Here is a 20,025-nt window from a genome sequence, read left to right on the forward strand (position 1 = left end):
TCTTTAAAATTATGTTACTGATTCAATGATGAATATACATCTAGGATGCATCACATGCACAATCATTCCCACCAGGTAGCGTGGTAGCGAATCATTTAGATACTAACAATGTTTACCCTTGTACAGACCCTTTAAGGTAAGCTCCTGAAGCCATGGCCTGATGGAACTGTCATATCACTGCAGTACAGTGAAAAAATACATGAGAAAACATCTGGAATTAGCTAACATTTTGTGCCACACACTTTTCCCCTTTATTTTAGACCCAGAGTCACCAAGACAACTAATTGACCATAAAGCATTTATAGAATGAAAACACCAAAGACATTATGCAGAGGTGCACTGAATTAAACATTTGACCTCATTCATGTCGTAAAACAGCTGCTGGTATGTGCACTTATTTGGAGTGTGTCTCTCTGCAGAAGACAGTTGTAAATTAAGGTTGTGATAATAACAACCAGGGAGCAGGGCTGGAAAAAATTCTCATCTATGTTTCAAAGGGGCTTCTGCGTCACCAGCTGTAACGTCAATGCCAGGATTTAAAAAGGATCAGAGTTCTCTGTAGTGTCACGGGGCTTAACGTGTCGTCACTGTGTACAGCTTAATAATCCCACAAGCCTAACATACACACACACACACACACAAACTCACTCCCAGAAAGGTCTGTGCATGTTTACATACACCCACTTCATAATTCTGTGCCAGTTATGCACAACAGGAAGAATAATTTGTCCCCTTATGACTAAGTGACAGTCCAGAGTCATTCTACCTTTCTTTCCTATAGCACCACTGACGAGAACCTGAGGGAAAAGATTTAAGGGCACTAATGTAGTTTCAGGCTCATGATTCACACGCAGCTCAGGTTACTGACACGTCAGTGAAACTTAAAGTTTTTCTAACCCAAAAAGCTCATAGGTGCTGACATTCAGAGGCTAGTAGCTAGCTGCCACTCACTGTTAGCCACGCTAGCACACAAGGTGAACAACTAACTTTTATGATAAAAATAACAGAGATTAATCACCTAAAACTGTAAGTGTATGCATTCATATTTAAGTCAATATTTTCACATATTAGCATATGATAATCATCCAAGAATTGACATCTTTGACACCAAATTCATAGGTGTCTTGAATTAATTGTAATGTAATTATTACTGAACTTAAAAGTACCGTGAAGCCATGCTAACGCATTCAAACGCTACCAAAACAAAATACACACAATATAGTTGGAGATCCTTACACAACTCTAGTCACCCAGTCCACTCCAGTCCAGGAATAGTCCTTTTTAATCACATTCATCAAGACACTTTTATTTTACTCCATCAAACAATAAACACTGAGATGATTCTTCTGGGGACATGACATGACAACACATGAACATTCAAGTAACATGCCCTGGTTCAATACAATCCTTCCAGCTGATTTTTTTTTTTCAACAAACAGAGCAACTGGAGGAGACAGTACAGATTTTGTGTGTGAATCTTCATCTTCTGGAGAAGTTGCAGAAAAGGGGGAGAACCTGGGCCATACACAGAAGACAAGCGATGGATAGAGTCCACGTATACTCCACATCGCAACAACACCATGGTTGACATTACCTGTGACCTGGGGCTGAGTAACGTTCACTGTCCAAAGCCAGGTCAACAGAGCATGAAGACACATACACAGGACATTAACAAAGAAGGGACTTGTGGTCCTTAAAGGGGTTGCTGAAGAGAGCATCATCTGTTTATAAAGGTACAGAGTGGCTCTGGAGAAGCCCATGTCTGTATTAATGTACTATGTTGGAGAGAGGGATGGGGACAGAAAAAAAGCCATGGAATGCAACAGGGTGCATGGAGGCCAGCGATGCACAAAAAGCTTAAGCTTCCATGCTGCAACTTTGCCTGGGTGGTCATTGAATGAGAAACATCATAATCAGTCATAGTACAATTAAATACTGCAAGATTTTCCATGCACGCACTCACACCTGGATTAGAGGAAGGTTCTGAGAGGTTTCAGAAAAGAGGCTTAGAGTTGAAAATCTGAAGAAGCAAAGAAAGGGGGCAACAGGGTAAATTAAAAAAAATGATAAACTGAGAAAAAGCATCAGGGTTGCGGTCGCCTTCTGATATGTTTCATTCTCCTGGGCTTGAGGATGACATATCTGCTGTAGGTTGTGTGTTGGTCGGACAGGAATGGAACAAAGAATGCCCTGAAGAACCTGGATGATCTATGGAGAAATAACATAAATTAAGGGAAATAAAGATCATTTCCATTCCATAAACAAAATCATACCTCGTCCTGGAGCCCACTGTCCGGCTCCTATTTTTCCTTAAACTATCATTTCCTTCATCTCAGGAGTATCCAAGTCAGTGAACCGACTAGTTGTATTAGGTGTGTTGAGACAATAAAACATGACCAAGCACACTTTGACAAACCCAAAACTCACATGTTGACATTAAGTTTATCCTGTTCTTCAACTGAAGCAGACATATTAAGGTAGAGTGAATACTGGACATAAAACGAATGTGTTTTCTAATAATTTCTTGTATGACAAAGTGTAATACACTACAGGAAATGTTGGAGGTGATACAGCATCTATCATTTCTTTAGAGCATAAACAATTAAACTTTTAGTTGCACACACCAATCTCTGAATGACAGGGGCATTAGGCTTAAACTTAGGAGCATTAGGTTCAAGGCAGAAACACACTCTGGACAGGGCCATCACTGAGCATCACTCACACTTATGGACACATTTGCACAGCCAATTTACCTACCACCATGCATTTTTGAACTGCGGGAGGGAACCCAAGCACCCAGAGGAAACTCAAGCTGACACATGGAGAACACACTAAATTGTTCACAGGCAGTAACCCGAGGCAGAGCTTAAACCCTCAAGCCCAGCAGATAAACACCAAGCAGGTGAGACCTCAAGTGGGACTAGGAATCACTACAACAGGGTAAAAAGTGGTTGATCTCCATTTAATCAGAATTCTCAGCATTCACTAGTCTGAAGGGACCTGGAGGTTGTGGGTTCAAGTCCCGCTCCGGGTGACTGTCTGTGAGGAGTTGGTGTGTTCTCCCCATGCCTGCGGCCTAAAAACATGTTGGTAGGTGGATTGCAACCCACTGCGACCCTGAACTGCATAAACGGTTACAGACAATGAATGAATGAATGAATATACTGAAATTATCCTTGTAACAGAGTTTCACTGGGCTTAACAAACAAGGGTTTAACATCACTGTTGTAATGGACTGTGTTATGGAGGTAATTACTAGGATTTCACAAGCAAATTGAAAGATATTTCCAGGGGATGGGTCCTTGAGCTGCGTTCAGGATGCAGGTGGAACAATCGCGTTCTCAGACTCTCATAAGCAATGATGTCATGGGATATAACAATTAAAGCTTGTCTACGGCGTCCTCTAGAGGACGGACCCAGCAATTACAGATGCACCCCAAACATTTAATAAGTGAGCTTAAATGAATGGGTGGAGAGGCCCTTCAGCATTTAATTCTTAGCATAATCTAACAAAGCTGCAATATTAAGAGACACAATAGCATTTGAATAAGTTCAGGTAGATGTGGGAGTGCAGGTGGCAGACATTGTCACATACAGGTGCTGGTCATAAAACTAGAATATCATTAAATTGTTGATTTATTTCAGTAATTCCATTCAAAAAGTTAAACTTGTGCACAGACTGATATATTTCAAGTGTTTATTTCTTTTAATTTGATGATTATAACTGACAACTAAAGAAAACCCCAAATTCAGTATCTCAGAAAATTAGAATATTACTTAAGACCAATACAAAAAAGGATTTTTAAAAATCCTGGCTGACTGAAAAGTATGAAAACTATGACCATGTACGACACCATGGTGTGGCATGGGGTCGATCAGTCTGTGGCACTGCTCAGGTGTTATGAGAGCCCAGGTTGCTCTGATAGTGGCCTTCAGCTCTTCTGCATTGTTGAGTCTGGCTTATTGCATCTTCCCCTTCACAATACCCCATAGATTTTCTATGGGGTTAAGGTCAGGGGAGTTTGCTAGCCAATTAAGAACAGGGATACCATGGTCCTTAAACCAGGTACTGGTAGCTTTGGCACTGTGTGCAGGTGCAAAGTCCTGTTAGAAAATGAAATTTGCATCTTCATAAAGCTGGTCAGCAGCAGGAAGCATGAAGTGTGCTAAAACTTCCTGGTAGATGACTGCGTTGACCTTGGACCTCAAAAAACACAGTGGACCAACCCCAGCAGATGACATGGCACCCCAAACCATCACTGACTGTGGAAACTTTACACTGGACCTCAAGCAACATGGATTTTGCACCTTTCCTCTCTTCCTCCAGACTCTGAGACCTTGATTTCCAAAGGAAATGCAAAATTTACTTTCATCAGAGAACATAACATTGGACCAATCAGCAGCAGTCCAGTCCTTTTTGTCTTTAGCCGTTCGAGAGTGGCTTGACAAAAGGAATGCGAAGCTGAAACCCATGTCTGTGCGTGGTGGTTCTTGAAGCACTGACTCCAGCTGCAGTCCAATCTTTGTGAATCTCCCTCATATTTTTGAATGGGTTTTGTTTCACAATCCTTTCCAGGGTGTGGTTATCCATATTGTTTTTACTCTTTTTTCTACCACATCTTTTCCTTCCCTTCGCCTCTCTATTAATGTGCTTGGACACAGAGCTCTGTGAACAGACAGCCTCTTTAGCAATGACCCTTTGTGTCTTTCCCTGCTTATGTAAGGTCAATTATCGTCTTTTAGACAACTGTCAATTCAGCAGTCTTCCCCATGATTGTGGAGCCTACAGAACTACACTGAGAGACCATTTAAAGGCCTTTGCAGGTGTTTTGAGTTAATTAGCTGATTAGAGTGTGGCACCAGGTGTCTTCAATATTGAACCTTTTCACAATATTCTAATTTTCTGAGAAACTGAATTTGGGGTTTTCATTAGTTGTCAGTTATAATCATCAAATTAAAAGAAATAAACACTTGAAATATATCAGTCTGTGTGTAATGAATGAGTATAATATATAAGTTTCACTTTTTGAATGGAATTACTGAAATAAATTTCTCTGAAATAACTTTTTCATGATATGCTAATTTTATGATCAGCATTTGTAATATACACCACTATTCATATTTCAATTAGTGGTTCATAACATTATAATTATTAATCAAAATATAATTACCTCACTGTTTGTAGTTAAACATGACTAATCACATTTTATTTGAAATAAACAAAAACTCTTGCATGCACAGATATATTACCATTACCTATGCATATAAAACACTTACTTTGAAACATCCAGAAAAGGTTTTTCTGCGATGATACTCCACTCTTCTTTGTTGGCTGCATAGTGCGGCTCTCGCGGAGCTTCTATATCTGTGGCCAAGTCCACAAGATAGTGACACTGCTTCAGATCCAACTACAAGGGCAGAGAAAAATCACGTCCAGTTGATAAATAACAATGCTCAGCCGAAGAGTTGCAGTAGTTCTAGGCCTGTCACAATTATTGAAGAATTACACATAATTACTACTTTGTAATATTGTGATTTGGTTTAATATACTTTTATTTTATATAAATATTACTCTCTTGCTTCCTAGCTGATGATACTTAGTAGCTGTCAGCAGACAAGAGGCACAATTTGCAGTCAAATAAACAAAGAGTAAACACCTGTAAAAATGTTATACCACCACATTTTGTATATGGCCCAATATTCCATGCTACTTATGCTTGTTATGCTTGTTATGGTGGAGGTTAACTCACATATCTGGAAGGTTCTTCCAGATTCTGGTCGTTCATGTCTGTAGGTAGGAGCTGTGTGGCGTCAGGACCTGAGGCATAGGGTTTGGGCAGCTGCCCTCTGAACTCAGACTGGATAAACTGAAGTTGCCAGCTGTGGGACAGATAAATGAACAAAATAGCTTAGTTAAACCACATTTTCCATTTAAAAGTAGCTCCATACTGCCAGACTAAGGATGTGCCATATCGTATTGTGCACAATAATATTGCATCTTTTTTTAAAATTTAATTATATATATAAAAAAAAAAATAAAAATCAATATTGTGATATTCTGACTTGTTTACATAATAACATCGTGCAGTTATACGTAATGTGGTGTACATTCATTACGGGAGTCATTTAGACACAGTGAAGTAAGGTGGAAATTTGCTCTGCATTCAAAGATTTGCTCTAAAAGAGGAGAGACTTCAGCCGTGTGGAGGTGGTTTGGGTATAAAATATCAGATGTACAACACAACACTGTAATTGTAAGGTAAAAAACGCCTGTAACAACAAAACAGACAAACACAACTAATCTGTTTCACCACCCAGTTGAGTATGTGGAAAGTCAGCACACTGACTCAACAGATAGAGCACACTGACTCAGCACAGCAACTATTCTGTATTTATTTTATACAACGTCAGAACCTTGGTAAGTTATGGTTGTTTACAAAACCAGAAAAAATTTACACATTTATTTGTTGTTTCTTCTGAATATTTGAAATTGGTAGATTTATACTCAAATAAAATGTTATTTAATAAAATTTAAATATTATTAAATGCAATTAAATAGTTTTATAATATTTAAAATAATTAATGTTGATAGAACATTTATTTTGTGGCAATAGTCTGTTCTTGAAATGAATAAAATTATTTTTCAGTGTTTTTTCATATCGCCAAGAATATCATTATCTGGAAATGCCTGAAATGCAGAATTGGAAATTCTAACTCTGGCCATGCTCACTTGTTGGGGAGCAGGAAGCTGCTGGGGAAGCGGTACCACTCCTTCCCCACACACACATTGACCAGCCTCCCATCAGGAACTGTGTGAATGGCTGTGTCTTTGGCAATGCGGTGGAATTCGGGATACAGGTCCAGAGGAGCATGATAACCTGCCAGATGTACACAAATCACAATAGTTAGAGCAACAGAAATTCAGATGCTCAAACTTGCATTTAAGACATAACTAAATATATATTAAATTGTATTTTACATATATTAATATTATCTAGGCAGGTCTTCATGAACATGTCACTGGTGTGTCCACATTATTTGGTCACCTCTGAAGAGAGCCACCGAGCGGGAGAGAGAGAGTACAGCGAAGAGAATCACAGAGCCCAGAGCAAGCCAGTTGGAGGAGATGGTGTAGTGCTCCAGACGATAGCGCTGGAACATGAAGTGATAGCACTTCTGCTGGGACAGAGAACAAGATCAGGAACACAATGCAGTCGGGACTACAGGGTACCCCTCCCAAACCTGATCTAAACTAAATATTAATTTCCAGTTAGCTGGATTTGGATTTGTTATTAACACTAAGTATTAAGGAGGGACGGTGTCTTCAAATGATGTTTAGTCTAAATAAATATATATAAAAAAGTATAGTATTCACACAGTCCACATGGGTGCCCAGACCAATATTTCCCAGCAGAATTTTGCCTAGGTCAGATGTCAGTGTATATTTACACTTGGTCTACTGTGTTCACACAGCGCTGAGAAAAGTTGTGGTTGGTGATTCTACAGCTCATAAACTTGAGTAACACAGAACATGGAGTTTACCACAGGTTTATTTCAGCAGTTTCAGACCAACTCCCTTGCAGTAAACTGAGTCATTCACAGGCTAATGAGGAACATTTGGGCCCACTGGAAAAAGGTTTCCTGGACACTTTTGGACTGTGCTGGACAGAACTGTCACCTGAAGAGAGGAGAGTGCCACAGCTCCACACAGACAGATGAGGGGATAAACAGGAAACAGGAAGCGCTCCTCTTTGTGGGGACGAGTGAAGAACACCAGCATCCAGAGGTACATAGGTGAGAGAGTCAGCCAATAAGGACGACCAAGGTTCTGTACTGCAGAGAGGCAGAGTGTTATGTAATTCCCAGAACGTTTATATAGAAATGTGTTTTTAAATTAAATTGTATTAACATTGACAGGAGCAGACAGTTTGCCTACAGTTAGTTGTCACTGATGTCATTGATGTGATGTTCAGTTATTAGGGAACTAATCAAACCCTCTCTATCTCATGTGCATCCACACACACCTAACTCACCATTGAACCTCTGAAGAAGAGCTTCCATTAGAGCTGTGAGTGGAAGGGAAAACAAGGCCAACACAAACACAATGTTAAAGTTGAGGAAACCATTCATAAAGTAGTAGTGCCAAGGCTCAGTGCCTGCAAGAAACAGAAGAGAAAACCAGTTTTCATTACAGAGTTAATACTGTTGTCGTATTGTAAGATATCAGATTCATAACTACATCAAGATATATTCTCTCTTCTTTATTTCATAGTCTAACATATAACGCCACACACAAACCATAGATTTACCATAGAGATCTGGCCCATGTGGAGTAAAGACATTGTAGAGTATTATATTAAGGGGCGCCACCACCAGCTTGCCGTAATAATAACTGTCCACTACAACAACAGGGACCTATACAAAAAAAAATCAGTTAATCTCAAAACAGTGAAAAATATACTAGAGAACAACTGATATGAAAATGTGTTGCCAATTACAGTTATTGACTTTAGGAAGTGTGAAATGCTGAAAATATCAGGCAATATAAATTTATCTACCCAGAATTGGGATTTCTAACTGCTCCAATCAGACCAACTAAAAGTGTTTTTTCCAATCAACTGTCTAAATAATATTCATCACAGATGTAAGAGTTCAAAAATCTGTCTTTACCAGAAACAGTGCCAGTGCCACTAGTGTCCACGTGATGAAACTTTTCCACTTTTTCTTCAACACGAGGAGGTCAAAGGCAATGGGTATACTGCAAAAAAACAAAAGAATACCGATGTAATCTCATAATTTCAAGTCATTGTATTAACGCCTAGTGGCCTGGATGTATCAGATATGTATCTGTACTAAAACTATTTTATACAAAGCCACTCTCGTGTGGGAGACCTGCTCCATAGAGTACAGTAAAACCTTGACTTACGAGTAAAATCAACTTACAAATTTTCTGAGATACAAGCCGTTTCTCGGTCAATTATTTGCTTTATGATGCGAGTCGAGATCTGAGTTACACGCGAGCGAGCTTACGCCACCTGACAATAAGTAGCCCAGTGAGTGTGCAGTTCAATTGTTTATCTTGCCGTGCATCTCGGTCATGTCCCTGTATTTTGTAGCATTGTAGCATTAAGTGTTTAGCGAGTAAGTTATGTTAAGCGGTAGAGCACAAAAAGACAAGTTCCCCCAACATCCTTTGCCAATCTCCTCCACCTTCTGCAGTATCTTTGTCTGATCTTCAAGGTAAATACACTTAATAGAACCGGTTTATTTCTTCACATTAATTTTTTTTTATATACATTTGGTATTTATAAAGTACATTTTTCTTATTTAAAAACACATAAAAATTTGGTGTGGTTTTTGGGGGCTGGAACAAATTAATAGTGTTTCAATTCATTTTAATAGAGAAATTTGATATACGGGTGGTACAGTGGCGCAGCAGGTAGTGTCGCAGTCACACAGCTCCAGGGACCTGGAAGTCGCGAGTTTGATTCCCGCTCCAGGTGACTGACTGTGAGGAGTTTTTCCTCCGTGTGCTCCGGTTTCCTCCCACAGTCACGTTGGCAGGTGGATTGGCGACTCAAAAGTGTCCGTAGGTGTGAGTGTGTGAGTGAATGTGTGTGTGTGTCTGTGTTGCCCTGTGAAGGACTGGCGCCCCCTCCAGGGTGGATTCCTGCCTTGCGCCCAATGATTCCTCTGAACTGGATAAGCGCTTACAGATAATGAATGAATGAATTAATTAATTTGATTTATGAGCAAATTGAGTTAAGAGCTCAGTAACAGAACGAATTAAACTCGTAAGTAATGATATTATTGTATACACATGCATTCAGGGACTACAAAGGAATTTCACATGAATTCTTCTATTTATGTGAGTTGTACTTTACATAAAAATTTAAAAAATCTGAAATCACATTGTGGCAAAATGACTGCTTATTTCTTTAACCATTTCACATTATTGATTCACAAGCATGACCTATCATTATCCTCAGATGTATATATTTTATATATATTTTATCTTGCCCTCTTGGCTGGTACTCACCCAAGCAGGGCACTGAAGGGCCAGCCCACAATGGCTCCTGCTGCTATGCCCAATACAGCCAGACTGGGTCGACCCTGGAACCAGCCAGTCATAGCTACCACTGTGCTGTACATGCAGAAAGTGCTGGGAAGGAAAGCTGTGGACACAACATGCACACGCACTAGCTGAAATTTTCACTGGATAACAGGTTGGTAATAAGGGCAAAAATAATTTAATTGGGGCCAAAAAACACTGTTTTATTAGATATTATTTGTTGCCAATTACAGCATACTGGCTTACAACATCAGCCTTTATTTAAAATAAATAAATAAAAAAAATAGCACAACGTACGACCACTGGTTGGGTCCTATATACTCTATACCTTGAATATACATACCTGCCGAAGAGCAGAACATCCCTGCGCTCAGCACCAGGAAAGCAAGCATGAGACGGCCGACATGAAGGCCAAACTTCTTACACACTGCCCTGCAATTAACACACCACCACCACAGCTCTTATAATACCATGGTTCACTTATAATACCTCTACACAGTGATCCCACACAGAGCCAAGTAGCACTTTCCAGTACTCACTTGTAGAAGTAGAGCTCACAGACACAACATGTGAATGCTAAGACGCAGCGGAGAAAGTAAAACACAAGAACCTGAAAGAAAACAGAGGAAAACATTGAACATAAGAGGTTTCACTGATCAGCACTAACTGTATTTAATCAGACTGTAGTGTTAACTGTGCAGCTGAACAAACATCTTTTCAATTTTCAATAAAATCCACACAGACTCTGTGTAGTGCTTTTAACTAACTAAAAGAACAAACTGTGAGTTAGAAACACCTAATATTGGGATTCATTGTAAGATTAAATGCACCAGACTGTCAGTAATGAGGGCAGCTGTGGCCTAAATATTAGGGAAATGGCTTTGGACCAAAAGATTGCTGGATTGATCCCTCTGACCCGCCTGTTAACTTGGGGAGGGGGAGTGAAGGAACAGTGCTTTCTCCTCTATAAACATCCACAGCTGATGTCCCTTTGAGCAAGGCAACTAAACCCCAACTGCTCAATGGGTATTGAGGTGTCTGTCATGTGTGTGTTCACTGTTCCTAATCTGTAGTATGTGAGTATGCGTTCAATACCAGATTGTTTAATCTTAATCCAGAGTGCACATTTTATAGTACTGCAGATGAAGGCTGTGTCTTGTACCTTGTTGGTCTGCAGGATCTTGGCATGAAAGCATGCTGGAAGAGCATGAAGCCACAAGTAAGCGTAGGAGCGAATAGCATAGGCAGGAGAATACTCCCATGTCTGCATGCCTTTCCCATACAGTAGGTAGTGTGTCTGAAAAAGAAGACAAAACTGCTCAACAAACAACAGACAGAAAACAAGGGTGACACTTTGATGTTCTCACCTCAGCCTTAACCGATATTTATCTAAAGAAAAAAGGACAAGACTAATGTGTATGTCCACTCTGCAACTCACCGGCTCCCAGTAATTGAAGGTTTCATCACAGTCTGAGATGTTGCTGAGGAGGGCAGCGCAGAAGCGAGCAGACACCAGGCACTTAAACGCTGTGGAGCCCTCAGGAGCCCACACCTGTCCAGCTTTACCAGAAAACCTGAAATGATAGAGGGGTTGGGTATAGGGGGTGATGTGCTTATCTGGGAAGGATCTAAAAAGCAGCCAAGGGAGGGCAGTGCAGGGAGGTTGGATACATTTATACCTCATATCAATTGATACATCTCATTTTTTTTTTCCTCGCTGAGCTTTTGAAATGCTTCAGATCTTTTCAGACCCACAGCACAGTTCTCTTGTCAGAGCAGGACAGACAGAAAACCTGGGGAAATTTTTCAAATGTACTCCTCTCTCTCAGACAGGATTTTACATGCTGTTTACATGGCTGGGACAGTTTTGATGGTCTGGGACTTGCATGGTTTAGATGTCCCTATATTGTATATGTTTACAATAAATTTTGAGGCGTATGCATTTTCCATTTGTGTTGCGTGCTTGTATATTACCCTAAGAAATGTCTCCTGTATATGAAAAAAAAATCTACCTGGAATTTAAATGGGAAATGTACTTTCTTCCTCTGATACAATGAAAGATACACAGAGCTGAATAATGTAACTGGACAGTGGCATGCTATTGGTCTTTCAATAGAAATATATGAGCATAAAGCTGGCTTAAACCCAAGAGTGGAATAAGCTTACGTGTATAAGAGAGAGACAGAGAATGAATGAACACTCGTTACTCTCCCCTCAGCTAAAAAAAAAAATAAAATAAAAAACCTCAGGACGAAAAGGCCTGGCCGAATAAATCTGAAGTGTGCGCGTTTACATTTGAACCAGTTTGGAAGAGATGCGTATGACATGTGTTTTTGAACTCGTCAGCTTTGGCTCCAGAGGCAGGTACAAGGAGAGCTGAGCTGTCATCCACCAAAACAACACGACATTTCAGCGGAAAACGGCTCTCCGTTACTCACTCATTCCGTGTTTCGGCGGATTTTCCGTCGTCCGTGCTCTTCTCGTCCTTCCCGGGTCTGTTTTCTGATGCTGAGCTGTTCACGTTGTTGTTGTCCTGTTTACTCCCTCGTCTACTGCGCTGACGGACTCCCTTCGTCGCCATGTTTCTACCGCCGGCACATGATGGCGGCCTCCAGCTCAGCTACACTCTGCATACTTTGCAGCAGGAGCCATGATTGTTTGGGGCATTAACATTTAAAGGAACACGCAGTGATTTTTTTAAAGTGTATATATATATTATATATATTATATAATTATTATATGAATTATTTTATGAATATTATGAATTATTATATAATTCAGCCACATGTTAACCTCATATCGTATTCTTTGGTGGACACAACATGTGCCTTAAACAAAATCAAGCCAGGCTCATGAAAGTTGGCCCACGCAATATTTGCCAGTGCCATAACTGAGCCATATTTGCAAAAAGGGGCAGATTATGCTAAACTGTGTCTGCTATCTGGGAACCTTTTACGAACATTTACATGCATTATCCTCCTGCTTAAAAGTTACTCTTTTGGATATATAAGGTTTTTATTTTCTAGGATCCTCTTTTTTTGTGAGCTGTTATATAAATGTAAATTATACTGATACATATTATGACACTTAACCAGAAGGTAACTGGGAACAAGCTTTCTGCCTCAACTAAACTCTAACATTTTAGAAATAATTGGAAGAAATAAACAATAAAATCTGAAAGTCTTATGTAACCAAAATATGCCAAAAGCAGAAACACTGATGCTTTTGAGAAAAAAATACTACTCTCAAATGGTTTGGGAACAAAGGATAAAGTTTAATCTGGATTTCAGAGAAGTGCCATTTAATGTGCTCAAGCGTACCCAGGCTATTGAAAAAAAATTCTTTTTCCAAGAAGCCACAATTTAAGACACTTACACAAAACTGAAAGCAATCCCTCTTAGAAATCTCAGAATACAGAATCATTAAAACACATTTGAAATCAAGAACAGAGTAATTAAACATAACTTTTCTAAAGGCAGATATCATCATTTTACATAGCAGCGTATTTTGTGTAAACATATTGGATTTTATATACAACAAATTCAGTTTACTGATAATGAAATATAGGCTAATTTAATATGCCTAATCATGCAGCAATATAACAAGAATTTTGTAACAGTTACTTAAGGGTACAATAAGCAAGATTTTACATGTTGTTTATCTGATACAGTGCATAGCCATCACCTGATTATAACCACTTTGCTGCTTTTCACTCGTTAAAGGTAAAGTTCAGACCACAGTGAGACGTCTTTTCTTTCTACACTTACCTCCAAATAAAGTTTATATTACTTAGAAAAAACTTAGTAAGATTTTAAAAGATTTCACAACAAGACTATATGGCCCATACTCTGGCTATTGAAATGGGCATTCTTTGAAAACACTCACCTGACATGATTCTATTTGCAAATATGTAGTTTATCTAGCAAAATTACTTCCACCACAATTATCTTTTTTATTAACAATACTTGTAATATATTTTAAGCCATTTTTGTTTACAGTCATTGTTGCACACATAATATTATATAAGAAACATAACTTAAAGCAAGAATACTAACCCAGCATTCGTTTGTTACCTTATGGTGTTCTGTAAGTCATGTTTGGGGTTGTGTATCCTTGTATCTGTATGTGACCAAATGTGGTATGCATTCATAAAAATATGGGGATGGACCACCATCATCTGGTTACCATCAATGTGTAAACGCAGAGCTGGTTTTATGCATAAGGGCACAAAAATTTCTAATATTCCTCCTCAGTCACTGATATAGCTTGCAGCATGCATTAAATGACCAGCAATTAAGGTTCTGGTAGTTGCACAGAAATGGAAAAATGCCACAAGTTACACTCCTGAGTACATGGATATTTTTACAGGAATAAATAAGCAAAACAGTTATGGGGAATATACAAAATAACAGAACTCTTGTTTCATTTTATGTATTTCACAGTCTTAAATAAGCCCTGTCGTCTCATTCCTCGTTTAAGATACTCAAAACCACAGCTTACAACTCAGTTCTGGGAAGGCAATGCCCATTGTGTATATGGAGTTTTTAGGGGGACATTTCAGTTATGCTAACTTGCGCTATATCCATCTATGCTTATTGCACAAAACGTCTTATGTTTGTCCCCAGATTTTCTGATCACGAGATCAGGTTGAGTCACAGACCACTTGAAATATTGCAAGGTATTAAATCTTCAGGACTGGAGCTGAGATTTTGAGGTTTAAAGCACCCAGTACTTGTGATATTTCCATTAAATGTATGCCCATTACAGTAGTAAACACTGTGTCTTTGGGTCACTGCCTCCTGGGTCTTTACCTGAGGGTGACTTTTAGACGAAGAGGTAACAGTGTGCGGAGCTGGTTCTGCAGGCTCAGCACCTGGCTGTGGGACAAAGCACGGTCCGGTGACTGATACAACAATCGGTAGCACAGGCTGGCGTGGCCCATATGTGGGTGGCGAAAGCGGTCCACCAATTCTATGTCTTTGACTGCTCCACACGTGACCACGCGCACCACAGCATGAAAGTCCATCTCATCAAAACCGTCAGGCTCCATCCAGAAGCTGATGTCATGCGAGTAGCTAGAAGGGTACAGCGAGAAAGCACGGAAAGGACCAATGGGTCGTGGCTCAAATTGCGCAAAAAAGCGAGGGTCGAAGCTCCACAGGAGGCGCCAGTCAGGGATGGAGAAGGTCAGGGTGGCCAAGTGGTCTATGTTCAGTAATAACACGCAAAGCTGAAGAGATCCCTGGAAGCCAGATTCTGGCACAGGCAGGGATGTCATCCTGCCAAAGTTCTGCATATTCTGGGAGCTTATGCAGACTTGATGCTCTTCTCCAAGGTGTTCCTCGTTGAAGGAAACATTGTAGGGTGAGAGGAGTGCTTCCATACAGTCTTTAAGGCACTGGAGGGGCTGAGATTTGGAGGGTAAAACGCCAGCGAGAAGAAGCTGGTGGTAGGCAGGATATTTTTTAGGAGATATGGGGACTCTCTGGAAGACTAGGCCACACAAAGCATGAAGAGTTCCAGGACTGAAGTCCTCATTCTGCATGATCTCCTGCACGTGAGGTAGCAAAGATGGACGCAGAGCAAAGCTCCCACCAGAGCCCTGCTGTTCTTCCATAGGCTCACACTCTTTCATGCCATCTTCACATTTGTCAAGGAGCTGGGTTTCAATGGGCTTGATCCAGTAGACATCAGAAGACGTGAGGTTCAAACCACAAGACTGGAGCTTCTCTGGGCAGAAGTTAACCAACTCTGGGAAGTTGCCACTCACCGTGCACACAGGCCATGAGGATTTGATCTCTCTAAGCAACTGCTCCACCACAATTTTTACAGGATGATTAGACATTTGGCCAAGGAAATCCCTGATTTAAAAAAAGGATGAACAGCATTGCATATTTTCAACTGATATTAGAAAACCACAGTAAATAGTATGTGTATATAAATAACTTAGGTTTGTTAAATCAAGGGAAATGTGTTCTAATATGTTCAGTGATATATATATACGGGAAACAGCAATTGTCAATCTGGGTGGGCATGGAGAGGGTTCAGTCTTCAACACTATATTTACCTGCTCCAGAAGCACAGGAGTAGGCAAAGTACTTTATATAAGACACATGATGTTGTATACTATCTACAATGGGCATGTAAATAAATTAATCTTCTTACCTGTTCACATAATCACTCAGTTCTTCAGGAACATCATAGCTAACGATCTCCTTCCCAACTGTTGTGACCGTTTTCAGCTTCTCTGGCATGGTGTAAGGCAGGCTCCGTGTGAAAATGTGGTTTAGTGCCCCTTCAACATGAAAACCTTTGTCTTGACTCCTGCAGAGGATTGGAAGTGTGCAATAAGCAACAAGGCCTATGATTTTCTCATTTTGAAAAAAGCAAACATTTCACCAAGGTGCATATCCTCACTTTCATATCAAAACCTCCAAAGCAACTATCCGAATATGGCAGCTGATCTCACACAGTGTAAATATTATGCCATTTCACAACGAATGGACAAGGAGTTAAAATAGAGTAGTAACATTTAGAATCCTTGTAATTTTTCTATAAATTCACTATACTGGCCAAACACATAAATGGCCCATAATAAGAGTTTCAAGCACCTGAAACAAACTGTGATGGTTCAAGTTTCCTTACCTGTAACCTGTGCATCTATAACCTTGGTATTTGTCACAATCAAATGGGTGAATCTCGCTGAGGATGAGGCCTGCCTCGGCTGCCATGGCAACTGCCTGCCAGCTATTGTGCCACTGTCTCATCGGCTTGTCATATGGAGTGCCGCCTTGTCCGTTGCACAAAGCCACATGTACTTCCCCGTTGTCCTTAAGCACCTCGGCGCAGCTAGAAAACACAAGAACTTCACACAGGAGGGGAGCAACCTTCACAAGTGGGGGGTGAAGCGAGAACTGCTAAACAGCTTTCAAGCCCCTCATAATGATGCTTGTGTAACATTACAAAGCTTACATAACACACAACGAATCTTTAAAGGGTCCTCCAGTACATGGGGGAGATAAGGCAACAAAAATCCTATTACAGCAGTTTAGATGTTTCCCATTTTAAACGTACCATCTCTCGGACCCAAAATATTTTACTCAACATTCCACACACTGAACTACACCAAATCTAAATAATAAACAGGGTTGTCGTTGTTTTATTTTTAAGAAAATGTGCATTTGGTTTCCTCATTAGGGATATGCTCAGAAAGTCTGTGAAGTGCCTTGCTTACCTTGCGAAGAACTTGGCCAGGAGGGTTCGGTTCTTCCTGACTCCACTTTTCCGGCCAGAGTGAGGGAAATTAAAGATGATGCAGTCATACCGGTGATGCCGTATGACCTCATGCTCCTTTAAGCATGTGCAGTCCACCCCGAAAAGGATGGTAGCGCCTGTGGGAAGAGACAAACAGCCACATGAATGCACATAATATTAGGTCTTTGTTTTGCCTCTTCATCAAGACTAGGCTTTCCACAAACTACATGTGGGAGATCAAGGAGGGTTTTCATTCTCATGGCTGCTTCATAGCAACCAAGTATAGAAAAACACAGCCTTGGTCACAAGCACGCAAATGACACTGTATGAGTGGGAAGAGCAGCTCACTCAAATGCAAAATAAAGTCAATACATAAGCGAATGCAGCTGATTTGTATATATATTTATAAACATATTTTACAAATGGAGTTTAAAGGAAGAGGTTTACCCCTTCAGGCCCTTTCTTTGCAACCCACTGGTAATAGACTTGCATGCAAATACATTGGATTATGCCACCTCATTAGTGGGAAGAATGACTGGCTCAAATGCAAAAGAGAGTCAACAATATATATGCGTACATTTAAATGTACAAACACAAAAAATGGCAGCACACAGAGAAGAAGGCATCATTCATAAGTACACTGCTCTGTGTAATATTGCTCAAAACAATTCCTGTATTATTCTGAAGATATTGGAGATGGACTGACATTAGCATTAACCTTTATCGGTCAATATGTAACCACAAGTAACGTGTGACTGAAATTATCTATAATTTTGCCTGTTACAGCTATCACATCCCTACGTTTACGCTGCAATCTAATATCATGCATTTTCATGTCATGAGTTAGGGCAAATATATGTAAATAAGAAAACTGAAAATTTGAGATATATAATTTGCCTTATGTAACTTCTGTTAAAGGGCAGTAGTGAAATTCTGTTAGTTTACTTGAGCAAGACCTATGAGCTGTACTCTTAGGAGCAACAGAGTTACGGGGACTGTCCTTTTCACCTTAAAGATGCCTTAGATTTTTTTTTTCCTTTTTCTTATTTATTTATTTATTTATTTATTTTGCCTTAAGGTTGTTGTTGTATTTCCCCTACATAGCATCCAGAGGGTGCACATCCCAAATCCCTACCTAAATATTATCCATTAGTCAAGACCAGCCAAAGACAGCCAGTCTTGCAGGGGTCGATTTTTCAAACAGGTCGCCACAGACAGTATTCAACTGTGCTGATGCTACTACTAACTATTCTAAATAATAAGATCTCGAAGAACAGTATTTTGGCTTTGACATGCCAAATGAATAATGTTCTGCACATTTAACTGTGTAGTACTAGTTTAAAAAATGACAAAACTCTCTTACTCTACCTCTACCAACCTTAAATACCAGTCATTTAACTTGGAAAAGAAAATTTGAACGAGAAGCCGATTTCAACATTGTTTTTAAGCCTTTACTCCCACTCCTCTTTATACAAACGATGTTTACCTCGGTCTCGGAGGCTCTGGATGTTACTCTCGGCGTTTTCCCGAGAACGAGCTTCCTCCTCTGGCTGTAAACAGGTGGCTGTGATCCGGACTCCCGCCTCCACACTCTCGCTGAGAGCCGCGGAGAAAGAGAAGTTTCCCTCTCCAACCAAGAGCACTTCTCGGCTTGAGGAGAACATTATAAACAGTCGGTTTTTTGGCTTGTTTTCTTGTCTTGCTTTAACGAAAACCACAAACTCTACCTACCATTCTGACTCGTCTTCTTAACATCCCGCAACATTACACTAACATAAGCATCTCTTCACTAACGTTACCTGAACAAGACCGCATAGGTTGCTGAGATATATTCAATATATCCGTTTTTATCTACAAAAAAGCGGCAAAGATCTTTCGCCACTCATACCTTGCCTTCGTCTTCAGCATTTGAATTTAAATTAGAAAACACTGTGAAAAGAAAAATCAAAGAGCGTCTTTCTTTCGGGTCACCGTTTGAGCTCCCTGACGGTTCATTTCAGTTGCGTAATAAGCCGTTAGAAAAGAAGACCGGGGGCTGGAGGCATTCTTTAAGTCATAACATCAACAACCGCTAATAAAGTTTGATTCGCTAGCTCCCGAAGAAAGCTCAAAAGAAAATCGGTCTAGACATGCGAACTAAACAGTGTCATCATCCAGAACCATATGAAAAAATGAATATGTACTTCCCAACGCTGCCCATTCATTTGGCTCATTGTAATTAGATATCTCAGTTCGATCCCTACTCCCTATTTAGTGTGCTCCTTAAGTCACGTAATGGCTGCTCCCACACTCGAATAATATCTAATATGTAGAAAATACAGCATCAACTTTTAACCATTAGGTTTATGACGATAATTAAGCTAACATTTATGTACAACAGCAATAGATTCATGATCTATAAAGAGCACTTCGTAGGGAGTAAAGAGGCATTTGGAACACATTTTAGAGAGCGCGCTTGAGGCGTCACAGTCAAATAAGTCCGAAGGGGAACTGCAGAACTACGCCTCAGGACATATATTAATAAGCAAACATAAAAACATTTTAATAAATTAAGCAAAAATCTATACTTTTAAATACACTTTAGTATTACATAAAGTGTAGCACGTGTATAAAGAGGGCTAGACCAGTTAAATTCGTGGGCGTACACTTTGGTAACAGCTTTAAAACTAAAAGGTTTTAACGTGGTAGTGTGGCAATAT

General features: G+C 39.9%; 1 protein-coding gene across 2 annotated transcripts; it reads right to left on the bottom strand.

Moving 5' to 3' along the window:
- Positions 1-1,270: 1,270 nt before the first annotated feature.
- LOC136683339 (alpha-1,2-mannosyltransferase ALG9-like) lies at positions 1,271-19,516 on the bottom strand. 2 transcript variants are annotated; one of them, XM_066658986.1, is made up of 18 exons: positions 18,813-19,516; positions 17,307-17,463; positions 16,718-16,921; positions 16,238-16,396; positions 11,511-11,646; positions 11,235-11,369; positions 10,612-10,682; positions 10,416-10,504; positions 10,040-10,175; positions 8,671-8,758; positions 8,310-8,415; positions 8,034-8,156; positions 7,679-7,833; positions 7,047-7,176; positions 6,731-6,878; positions 5,751-5,880; positions 5,278-5,408; positions 1,271-2,208 (listed from the first exon to the last, which is right to left on the bottom strand). In XM_066658986.1, exons 1-18 carry the CDS (start codon positions 18,988-18,990, stop codon positions 2,085-2,087), a joined length of 2,400 nt encoding a protein of 799 aa, XP_066515083.1. In that variant the 5' UTR covers positions 18,991-19,516; the 3' UTR covers positions 1,271-2,084. The 2 variants fall into 2 exon arrangements, with proteins under 2 accessions (XP_066515083.1, XP_066515084.1); XM_066658987.1 differs by lacking the exons at positions 16,238-16,396; positions 16,718-16,921; positions 17,307-17,463; positions 18,813-19,516 and adding an exon at positions 12,511-12,687.
- Between the last annotated feature and the right edge of the window lie 509 nt (positions 19,517-20,025).

This window comes from Hoplias malabaricus, chromosome 2 (genome assembly GCF_029633855.1).
Source record: "Hoplias malabaricus isolate fHopMal1 chromosome 2, fHopMal1.hap1, whole genome shotgun sequence".
In the NCBI taxonomy this organism is placed as follows: domain Eukaryota; kingdom Metazoa; phylum Chordata; class Actinopteri; order Characiformes; family Erythrinidae; genus Hoplias; species Hoplias malabaricus.

Bases quoted from the DNA above. Each gene is read 5' to 3' on its own strand.
- LOC136683339 (XM_066658986.1), bottom strand. From the start codon at position 18,990: ATGTTCTCCTCAAGCCGAGAAGTGCTCTTGGTTGGAGAGGGAAACTTC. The intron at 10,505-10,611 runs GTGAGTACTGGA...TGTTAATTGCAG, and splicing joins TGTGAGCTCTACTTCTACAA to GGCAGTGTGTAAGAAGTTTG. The intron at 10,176-10,415 runs GTATGTATATTC...TTGTGTCCACAG, and splicing joins GATGTTCTGCTCTTCGGCAG to CTTTCCTTCCCAGCACTTTC.